This window comes from Ambystoma mexicanum, chromosome 2q (assembly GCF_040938575.1).
Source record: "Ambystoma mexicanum isolate Mex_15411 chromosome 2q, UKY_AmexF1_1, whole genome shotgun sequence".
NCBI lineage: Eukaryota > Metazoa > Chordata > Amphibia > Caudata > Ambystomatidae > Ambystoma > Ambystoma mexicanum.
Window position 1 is genome coordinate 1,073,401,900 of NC_090924.1, and position 12,025 is coordinate 1,073,413,924.

General features: G+C 39.8%; 1 protein-coding gene and 1 long non-coding RNA gene across 6 annotated transcripts in view; one reads left to right on the forward strand and one right to left on the reverse strand.

Annotated features, from left to right (window-relative positions):
• The window catches only part of CDK14 (cyclin dependent kinase 14), a 2,372,392-nt gene that overhangs the window by 830,168 nt on the left and 1,530,199 nt on the right, over positions 1-12,025 (forward strand). For all 5 annotated transcript variants that reach the window (XM_069648415.1, XM_069648417.1, XM_069648419.1 and 2 more), the window contains one exon: positions 10,032-10,111. In XM_069648415.1, coding sequence (XP_069504516.1) covers positions 10,032-10,111 — 80 coding nt within the window. The remainder of the gene's footprint in view (positions 1-10,031; positions 10,112-12,025) is intronic.
• Positions 1,517-12,025, reverse strand: part of LOC138569950 (uncharacterized) — a 154,703-nt gene continuing 144,194 nt past the window's right edge. Inside the window, exon 2 of the long non-coding RNA XR_011303357.1 lies at positions 1,517-7,528. This is a non-coding gene — a long non-coding RNA (uncharacterized lncRNA). The remainder of the gene's footprint in view (positions 7,529-12,025) is intronic.

Genomic DNA, 12,025 nt, shown 5'->3' on the forward strand with positions numbered 1-12,025 from the left:
AGGAATGAATACCCTAGATTTGTCACATACCCTTCGCCTTATGTCCCCGGCTTCCCATCTCTTTTTAGAAGATAGCTTTTTGTGTCTGTTGTCTGGAATGTGGTTTCATTGCTTCTGGCTTTGGAGACGTGGTCTTTTGCCAATTCCACGTGGGAGTGTCTGAGAAGTTGACAGAGTGCTCCCAAGATTGTAAAGGAGCGTCAGCAGTTCCCAAAAAGTTGGAAGGTCTGTGCCTATGATGGTAGGCCAGGGACTACTGCTATGTTAATAGGTGTGGTTTGGTTCCTAACTCTCAGGGTTTGAAGTTAGGCTAGACCTCTGCATCCCGATGTACACAGGTTATTTTTTTGGCTTGACTATCTTGAATGTCCTGAGGATAAGGAGATGGGCTCTGACTGCAGTTTTTGGCTCCCTGAATCTATGAGTGCATTAGCCTGCATCTCATTTATTTGCACCTTCTCGTGGTTCTGAAGATGTTGGGACCTACAGTAATATATTTCAGTCTTATCATTGTCCACATCTCTCTCTTCTTCCTCCGTTTCTCATGGTTCTGCTGTTAGCCATCCTATCTCCATAGGTTCTTCTAGCGTATTCGTGGGGCAGAAGAAAAACATAGAGGGTAACCAGGAAAGGAGGTTTTCTTTCCTCCTATTTCTTCTCGAGGGGTTATTCGAGATTAAGGTAACGACACTGGAGAGTTCTTTTATGGATTTCCTCCTTACTTAGATATTCACGAAGAGCAACTTTCTTGGTCTTTACAAACTCGAGGCCAAACTTTACATCTCTCTTTATTTCTATTGATTTTCCTAGATGTTTCGAATATTTGACTGCCTCTGAATGGGCTTTCTGCTACCTGAATGGCCATTTAAAGTAAGAATTGATGTTGTAGTTGTAATATCCCTCATTGCAAAGATGGATGAAGGGCATTAATAAATTGCTCTGACTAGGGTCTCGAGGACCTCTGATAGGGTTTTCTTTCCTAACCACTAAGTAAGCATATTCTGTATTGATACAGCTAATTCTAATCAAGGGTAAAAGATAGAGGTCTCGAAATTTTAACCGATAGAACCCATCCGTCTGTCCCACCCATTCTAAGTCCGCCTTTTTTGATTTCAGGAAAAGGGGTAGTCCCCAGTAGATTTGAATTTTGATCAGAGGCTTGCAAGTCTCGGGGCAAGGTAAAAGGTGTTTAAGTCCTCGTCCCATTTACATTGGGTGGCAAGCCATTCAAAGTTTTTTTTTAAAAATGCCCCAAAGTCTTCCTTTTCCTGGTAAGGTTGGAATACATCGTGCAGAACTATCTGATGGGAGGGTTTCGTTTGTACTTGGTCCAGCCCATGCTGGAGTCGATGATCTACCTGGATTTCAGTCAGTCAAAATAACCTTTATTCGGCGTAAGCCTTATCGGTTAACATCACAATAAAAAGGAATTCACAAACCACCCAACAGTACATATATTTAAGATCATCCTTAATTCATAAACTCTAAAAACATTAACAAAAAATTGATAAAAATGTGCCATACAGTAAACCGTTTATTGACAAGGGATCTCAGAAGACAAGGTCAACTCCCCCCTAGTCAGTGCTACAATTTTGCATGTAGGGGTTGATTCGATTCGAAACCTTCACAGGATACACGCAAGAACCAGGATTTGATATTCTATTAAACGCTCCAGGAGGGTCTTGAGGGTACTCATTTTTATGTTGTGGTTAAGCAAAGAGGAGGAAGTCTTAGTGTAATCACTCCCTGCTTCCTTCCACTCGTCAGAATTCTCAGCGACTTTGGGGTTCTTTCCTACTCCTTCTTCTGGGTCTAAATCATCAGGTAGCTTAGAACTAAGGGCCAAACATGGCATTCCTTCATCTAGGACAATGGGTTTTCTTGTTATGTTATGTTAATAGATTTGTAATTCGCTTTATGGCTCGGAGGCATGAACATGGAACAAACAACAAACACAAAATGAATGGGACAGCTAGCGTGGGTTTTTAGTTTTCAAATTGAAGGCCACAGAGTTAATCTAAACAGGAAGGTTTTCAGCTTTTTTCTGAATTGCTTGTGTGAGGTTAGTTCACGCTAATCCAGTAGAATAGAATTCCAGGCCCTAGGAGCCGCTGTGTAAAAAGCACTATTTCTGACTAAAGTAAGTTTAGAGTTAGGAATAGTCAGACTATTGTGATCATTAGATCTTAGTATTTTCTGGACTGGTTTTCTTTCTAGGGTTTCCCTCAGATATTCCGGGCTGGTCCCTATCAGGCATTTATGTGTTATCGCCAACTGGTGGAACTCAATTCTTGCTCCAACTGGCAGCCAATGCAACTTATTCCGAGCTTTCGAGACATGATCTCTTCTCTTCAATCCTTCAATAGTTCTTATAGCACTATTTGGAATGACATGGAGTCTGGAGCAATCACCTTTGCAGATGCCCATAACACTACTACTATAGTAATCAATTTTGGTATTTCTGATTGTCCTGGACACTGTTTCAGAGCTTTTTATTTAGATAGAAACGGTTGAATGTGTGATAACAATTCAATTTAAGATGATTGGCTTAGGACGAAACAAGGTTATTTACTTGGGATCTCATGTTTAATGTTTGATCTAAATAGACTCCCATGATGTTTACCTTCTTTTGCACCTGTATCTTGCAGTCTGCAATTTGAAGATATTGATAATATGCACTCAGTTTCTTAATTTTATTACTAGTGCCAATGAATATCAAGCCAGGTTTTCCGTCTTTTAAGGCTAGCCTTTTTTTTACCATGCAGTCTTGAATCGATCCATATACTTTGTTGATGGTCAGAACATCTTTTTCATAGACACCAGATAGAGGAATCACTCGCTGAGCGTTGTCTACGTAGTTAGAAAACTGCACTCCCCTCTCTTCCAACATCTGAAAGAGTGGAACAATGAAGATGTTGTAGAAGGAGGGGGAGACACAAGCTCCTTGTGGCACCACAAAGTGAATTTGCCTGACGATGGCCTCAGCGTTATTAGTGCATATTCTAATAAGACGATTTTCCAAAAATGATTTGACCCATTCCGCTGCTTACCTAGAAAAGGCAGCGACAGTCTGTAGTCTTTAATAAGTATAGGTTGTTCCACTAAATCAAAAGCTTCAGATAAATCCAGCAGCATCAAAAGAACCCTCTGTCCTTTATCTACAAATTGTAACATTCTGGATTTGAGATCCAGCAAAGCTGTCTCAGTTCCCTGTCCCAGTCTGAAGCCAGATTGCTATTTGTTGAGAATCCCATTATTTGTAAAATGTTCAGCGATCTGTTCATATGCCACTCTATCAAGGATTTTCAAAAGGAACGATTTATTCATTATTGGCCGATAGTTTCCAGAGAGACAAATGATACAAGCACGTTTTTTTCAATAAGGGTTTAACCCAGGCAGTTTTTAATACATCAGACACATGGGCTTCTGCAAAGGATGCATTGACTCATTTTGTAATGGTGTCTAATAGGGAGGGGAGGCAGGCTTTGACTGTCATGGCTGAACATGCATCTCTCTCATAGCTTGTGGGTTTGCCTTTTCTTATGATATTTCACTGTTAGTTACCATTCTAAAGCTCAATTACCATTCTAAAGCTCCTCAGGTAGGCGTATGCTTGTTGCTGTTTCCTCCACTGCATTCAAGCTATTTAACTTAACTTTTATATTCTGTTTAAGGTTATGTAGTTTATTAAGCATTGCCTCCTGAATAGTCATACACCATGCCCCATCTTTAATGGGGCTCGTCCCGCTTTTTGGGCATGGATTTTCCAGTTCCTTCAAGATCTTAAATAATTCTTTGGAGTCATTCTCCGCATTGATTATCCTATTGCCGACGTGGCTTTTTTGGACTCAAGCAAGATTACTTTAAACATCTTGGCTGCTTCATTATAATCCGCTTTGTTTTTCTCAGAACTGATTTTATCCATGTTTTAAAGCATTTGTTTTTCAATGCTTTAAGTGTTTGTAGTTCAGGAGTGTACCATGTACTGACTTTTTAATGAACTAGTAATTTAGTTTGAACTGAGCAATAGTATTGACTGCCTTAATTAGGGTTTCCTGAAAGACATTTTTTCAAAGGCATCTGCGGATATTCCACATTGGTCCCTTTGTTTGCCAATGGAATGAACAAGTTATCAATTCCATGTGGGGATAATGTACACATGTTTCTAGAAACTATCCAGTTTCTGGGTTTGGGTTTTCTGGATACGATTTTGGGAAATAGTAGGACCAGTGTTATGAAGACGTGCTGGAACCATGGGCAAGGGGCTGAGATGGTCTTACCCACTGACATATTACAGGTTGCCACCCAATCTAGGATATTACCTTTGATATGGGTTGCATTAATAATCAGTTGGTTAAGTCCCAGGTCCTCAAAAGGTTAGTTTAGTGCTGTCACCATGGCATCGCCCCATTGAAGATTAAAAACTCCTAATAGTACCACCTTAGCTGTGGCTTTAAAGATAGGTAACAAAGCATTCGTCAACTGATTAACAAGATCCGGCATGTGATTAGGTGGTCTATAGAGTAATATCAAATTCTCTGTGGTATTGGCATTGATGTTGATTTTAATGTGTCGGGTCTTGCAACCTAATGGACCCACAATTTCAACTTCCCATATGTCTATTTCTGCCTTACAAATATAGGCAATCCCCCACCTCTGCCCTCTTGTCTATCCATACAGATTATTTCATAACTCGTGATATAGCAAGGGATGGGGAAGTTCCGGGTGTGTCATGCAGCCAGGTTTTCATCACAGCGCGAATGTCTAGGTCTTGTTGTGCGATATACTCTGCCAAGTCGATGCCATGTTTAACTAGGGACCTAGTGTTTAGTAATAACATCTTTAAACAGTCCACAGTCTGATTATTCATTATGATGCTATTCTCTCTATTGGCTTCAAGGGTGATATTGTTATTCTCAGTAAGTCTGCTTATTGTGTTGATCTGTACAAAGTGAGACACTGTTGATCCCCTGGCTGTTTTATACTCTACATTGCCCCCTATATTAGTTTGGGATTGATCAGACAAATGTACATGTAGGTTCCCTAGTGCCCCCAGTGTTTTCTCCCCATGTTCCTGTATAATGATCCCCTTGTTATCTGTCCTGGTCATGATTGGGAGGGGTTTACCGTCCATGAGATTAGGGGTCTTAGAACTGGTGCAGAATTGTAATTCAGCTAGTGACAAGGTGTGCCACAACTCTACTTGCTTTCAGGTTCACTCCTCGCTGATTGATTTATGGTCCTTTGATCGCAGAAGTCTGATCTTTTACATGATCTTAGGTGTTTTTGTGCCTGGTGCTTTTTCACCATAAAGATACACCACCTCAGGATCCTTCTGTCTACCTTTGGTTTTACTGCAATGACAGCAGAATGGCTTCTGGGATGGTTCACCAATATCTACAGACAAGGAAAGATAAATGGGTCTATTTACACCCAAAACCTAACAAATTTGCTATAGGCATTTACTGGTTATTGCATACCTGCACAGATAATCTTGACGTTCACCTATTGACATCCTGAGTTGTCTGATGGAATGTTTTAGGCTACCATTTTCAAAAGCAGGCAGACTAGCTCATTAATCAACAAGCCTAGCCTGATTCCCACCATCTTCTTTAATTTGTACAGTCATTATTCATTCCTTCCTATCAATAATGCTGACATGCATGGTTGTGGGAGTACTACAACATCATCTGACTCAATTGGTGTTTAGGACTGGCATAGTTCTGACATCACATTGGTAAAAATATGGGAGTATATTTTTCCAACTGGCAGGCATGGGCCAGGTAATACAACCTGTTTTATTTCCCCATACGATATTAACAATGTCCATTGTTTAAATGTAGTACAGACTTGTTAATAATTAATTTTGTTTGCACACCTGTTTGCCATAGATAATTGTTGTTGTTGGACAATCACATGTTTGAGCCCTTTCTTAGGCACTCTGCACACTCACTTCTTTAATATCAAAGTTGACGAGGTACTTGGTACATTGTTGATTTTCTGAGGTCACAGCTCCTGATTTGAATTGAGACAGCCTCTTTCTAAAAAGTGAAAGTTTGCTCCATGTGGGTTTATTCTCCACAACAAAATGTCCATTACAACCATCTAATTTGCTCTATCTCACAAGTGTCAGTGCCAGAAATATTGCTTCACAATGATAAGAACCCGTGACACAAGTCATCCTTCGACCTGTCGCCCTATAGTCAGTGCTAAAAGAGTTTCATACTTTAACACTCTAGGTTAGAGTTCTTTTTTTTTCACAACATTGGCCCTAGCTTTATATAGGTTTGTTGCCATGATCATAAACACCTGTACTCATTTGACCAGCCCATGGTTTTGGATCTGAGATTAAAAGGATATGACATATTTTGCAGGGTTTGCTTTCTATGGCTGGAGAGTTTTAGAATAAAACATGCCCAATATTATTGCTCAGACATCCTAAGAGAATTATACATATATGCTGTAAGTGTATAATGACTATGCGTTATTTCTTTTAACCCTAAGCCACCTGCCCCAAATGTGTTATTGTCACAATGCCATGAGAAACATTTACATGTACTGGAGGCTGTGTACACATGCACAATTATCTCTCAGCAACATTTTGCAAAAATAATCACCCAGTTTTATGTGAACATACTGGCATCTATCTGTGTTTAGCACTAGCTCCTCAAATGACATGCTATCAGGCTTGCATTGCTTTTTACAGTGAAGTCTTGATATGATTATTTTTGCCATGATTTTATATAGCCACCATGTCTAAATGTCACTCCTAGTCACTTTAGCGAAATACGTTTCAAAACAATACATGAAGTTTTGCTATTGTGTTAATAGTGAGCAAGTCCTTACCAAGCAAGTCATTGACACTCGATGACCAGAGTTTGACCTAGAACACAAACATACGTAAACATCAAAAACATCTGTTACTGCAGCTTAGTAGTAGTAGATTTGGTTACCCCACCCCATGAACCTGCAAGACAATGCTTCACACTTAAAAATGGGGGGGGCTCGGTCACATCATGTAGCACCAGCTGTGGTCTCAATACCACTTCCTATAGCATTCCATGATTGAGCCTTGGTAGTGGCACTGTCCCACATGTATGCCCCCTGGGACAACAAAGCAGCAAAACCTGTTGTGGTTCCTTGGGCCTGCATCCATGAGAGGAGACATTCCCAAGACACTGATTACTGAGGGGCATTGTGAAATCCGAGAAGCCATCTGTGCCCATTGCCAAAGCTGAAGAACAACTCCAATGTGTTGAGGCACCCAATTCATCGGGCCTTGCTGACCTGACAAAAACATGAAAGCCGATCCGTGGGCTCCACAATCCACATCCAGAGAGCATGCCAAGTGTGCCATCAATAGGCCGTTCTGAAACTGTGGGGCACCCCCATCATCCTTGGGTCTTGATGGCCCTGAAAGCAGGTGGGGCGTGTTGCGTTAGATGCATCAATCGCCATAAATCAAATGGCTGCAGGTTGTCGGCTGCCACAATCCACATCTAGAGAGTCAGCCTGCTGTGCCATCCATCTGTTATAGTACATGATGTCACCAAAAATAAAAGAACAATATAGATTCAGAATAGAACATCTTTTACACAAAAAGCATCAGTGCTTTACAATATTGACCAACAATATTCCAACTCTAGCAGCACATCGTTTGTTACAATGTCAGCATCACAACCAAGCATAGGACCCTTAAGAAATTGAAATTTCAATCCATTTATATAAAAGAACCTCGGGTGCAGGACTTTACCAAACGTGTGATCTCTGGCACATACTCAAACTCTGTCGATCCCAGCCGGGCAAACTATTAATTCACATTGTCAGCATTGTCAATATTCTATAAAACACAGTGAAAAATAAAAACTGTAATTTAAATTGCTAGCGCCCAATATTTTTACTCCAATTACCATTACAAAACCTGTCATGCAGCGCCAGCGTTTCAACCACTTGTGTAATCTTTGACAAAGATGGCAAAAACTTTGCATTGTTAGCATTGTCAAAATGGTGGAAAAGTCAATGTTAGAGTTATAACTGTATTTTCAAAAAAGCCATTGGGGAGTGAGGCAATAATGACTTACATTTAGCTTTTTGCAATTCATGGAGAACAAACAAATGTTAAGCGGTAAACCTGCACCATGATACAACCTTAATAATGTACTTTCTTAAAGTAAAATATGTGCAACTTTTGTGATTTTACGGTAATGGTGTTCTCAACAGCTGATCTTTTGTAATATGTTTTCAAAGAAAAGAGGGCTGCTATAAAATGGCCCGGAAAAGAGTTTGCCACTTGGGCGTCTTTGCCTTTGTTCCTTGTTAAACACTATTTTATCACTAAATCCCAGACAATCATTTGGTGGGATCCACACTTTATAAATATTCTTAATAAATAATAAAAAATATGTGGCACATCAAGAATAAAAGCCCTACTGTTTTTTTAAAAGCCTGTATATGTGAACTGCTAATATGATCATCGAGCTTGCTTAAAAATACATTTGCTATACAATGAATAAGAACCCCAGACGTAGGGTATAAACTGAAATGTAACAACGCCCCGTAAATTTGTGCTTGCTTTAATTAACCCTTACCATCAAACTCTACCTTCACTATGCCTATACAAAAGCCAGAGCTATCAACTTTGTCAATGTCTGTTTCTTATAAACTGCATTGACATTTTAACACTGAAATCTTAAACCGTGTCAATACAGAGTCCAACTCTGGCTCAAAAAAGGCCCAAATTTATTATCATAGAATTCTACAAATTCTAGATACACTGACCCCAGCTGCAGCCCTGGTTATCTATCAGCTGCTTTATTTCTCTCTGCTACAGAGTTGTGAGTCTCCGCCACACCCAGCAAACATTTTGAACAGCATTGACAAAGTCAGTATTTGGTGTTTTTGTAAAAGGTATGAGAAACACACATTGTCCAGTGCCAATCATTTTTAGGCAAAGGTTCCAGGCTTGTGCATTGTCTTCATTTAGAGTCAAGCAAGCAGAGCCAGCATGCAAATGTTTTTATGTCAAAGTTTTAATCTTCATTTTTAAAAAGACTGAAGCAAACATTGGCAGCAGCCAATATTTTTTATGTCAAAGCTTCACTCTTCATTTTTTAAAAAGGCAAACCTGCATTGCCAACAGCGAATATTTTTTTATGTGAAACCTTCAGGGCTGTACACTGTCTTCATGTAGACCGCAGCAAGCATTGCCAACAGCCAATATTTTTTATGTCACTCTTCTTTCTTTTTAAAACACACGTCCAAACTCAATAGTTTGTGAACTTTTATATAGACTATTTGAAACACACTTTGCCTATTTACATAGGGTTAGCATGCTAAACACTATTTACACTATACCAAATCATGTTTAATGTTACTAGCCATTGAAGCTATAGCCCTGTACAGTGTTCTTCGTCCATTTGCATAGGGCTATACTGCCAACCTCTACATACATTATTTCAAGTTTAATGTTCATTGAAGCTAACTCATTAGCCTGTGTCCTTCACATTATAAAATCACAACATCATCTATACTCTCTATAAAGTTTACAGCCGCTTCCTGTAACATGAAAGGCCAAACCCACTCCTGCGTCATCACCATGTGACGCTACAAACCCTAAGTTCACAGTCCCTGTCTTCAGAGCTCACTCTGCCTTTCATAGTCGACCAAGCAACACCACAACATGCTGCTCCCATGTTTACGTCAAAAGTGATATATATTATACACAGTTGATATCAAATATACATTTAAAATAAAATCGATATAAAAAGTGTTGATATATTTTTTTATATAACATTTATATTAAATTGATATTAAAGACCATATCAAAAGTAAGGCGGGACTAAGGCCGGAAGCAGGGGGTGTGTCCACCTGTCAAAATATACTGGATGTGGAAAGTGGGCCCAATTAACTACTGATGGTTTTGCGCATGTTGAATCATATTGAAATATTGAATGACTAACCTAGACATGGCAATGGGTAAAGTTTCATGGAAACAATGTCTGTGAATTATATGACATATCCTTTTCATTCAGGGTCAATGGGAAGCTAGTGGCGCTGAAGGTGATCAGACTGCAAGAAGAGGAAGGGACTCCATTTACAGCCATCAGAGAAGGTATGTCTATAACTGTATATATATGTCCTCTGCAATGGTAAAGATATAACTATCTATTAAATTACTCCACCTGTAAAAATACCTCAACTGGAATTAATAACCTGTTCTCATTATATGCTTGGAAGCATCTGAGATATTCTCCAGCATCACTCTTTGTCTGTGGGCTATGCCAAACTTTAATCTCCTTAGCAAAGGCGAAAGGTTTTTCTGACAAGCTGAACTTTGCACTGCACAAAACAAACCAAGATATAGGTGTAGATGCTTTCTTGTAAAACAACTTTCAATGACCAGCCGTCTTAATCATTGCTCATCGTTCCATTCACTCAGCACCATTTAGCACTCTTACTAATGACCATATCTAATGTAAAGATTTCACTACTGTGTCAAAACACTTCTCTTGAAAATAGTACTTTGATTCTGTGCTATGGTGTGGCATTATGCTCCTGTACTCTGAGTTGAATCTGTCCTGGGTAGAATGCAAGCATACACAATCAGAATGTGCCATTGGTGGAAACACCACAGTGTGTGTGTTTACATTATGTCATTGCTGCCTGAAACATATTTCTCATATTTGGTTACGGAGCTACATGTCTGAAGTAGCTCCATAAATTGCGCCTTGTGTTGACTTATTGCTAGGGGCTGTGCCCGCTATGACGTAAGACATTTACTGTGGACAAACTGGTTAAGGGAATGGTGCAGCTGTTACTTTTGTAGGTCTTGCTAATTGTTCTTACAAATAATATTTCATCTGCGATTCAGCTGGTGGAGCAGTGGAGTGTCCAGAATCTTTTTACTGGGGTTGGCCCAAGTGGGCACTTTCTTACGCAGGGGTAGCATGAAGAACGAGCGCACACACACGCACACAATGATCATAGTTTAGGATAATAGGGTGGCACCTGTGGTGGCCAGTCAGATTCCAGGGGTAGCATGTGCCACCTCAGGCCACTCCCTGGATAAGCCTATCCAGTGGAGGCCACAGTCTTGGATCCTTTTCATCTTTATTTTGCAATGCACCTTGACATATGGGGTAGGTTAGGCATGAGGTGGATATTTTCTTGCAATCATCTGACAATTTCATACATTTGGGCAATACCTTATGTGGCAACATTTTAATATGTACTGTGCACCAATAAAATAATTTCAAATAGAAAGTACATAAACATGCTCTCTATATATATGTATACACACACAAACATGCACACATACATACATATTAATTATGGGGGACGGTAGTCAACGCATTGTTAAAGAGAAACCTATCCATAGGAAATGTGACCATTCTATTTATAATAGCTGTTGACACATTGGATGGATCAGCATATTGTATTTCAAACAAACTGTCTGACACGACGCCCTAAGCAACTGAAACGTTTGGTGCAAATTTGTGTTATGCTTCAAAAGATATAAAGGCTGAGAAAAAGGTGTGTTTTTCACTTTTGTTATTGGTTTTCCCATAGGGAAGATTTGCAAACAGAAAGAGGTACAAAATGGGTTGGGGAGGCAGAGTTCATACCATATACCAGTACCAAGATACCCAAACCCCAAGTTGACCAAGAAAAACTGAAATCATGCCAATTGTGCGCAAAGGAAGAACCCAATCTTATCTGAAGCCTTTCTCAAGGTAATACCAGAAGAGGAGGGAAGAGGAAAGGAAGGACAGTTATTTTTTATAAAGCTGGGGCTACGCAATACAGAAGATGTTACCAGTGAGGGGGTGGCCAGTGCCAAATAGTAGTCCCCAAGAGTCATCGGAGGGCAGTTCTAGAGATTGCCCATGCCCATCTCACAGCTGGACATCTCGAAACGTCTAAGTCTGTAGGCTGGGTATTTTTTTATGACATTAAAAACCATGTCACCACATGCCCTTGTGCCAAAAAACCGATTCCCAAAGGCCTTCGCCAGCTCCCTTACAAA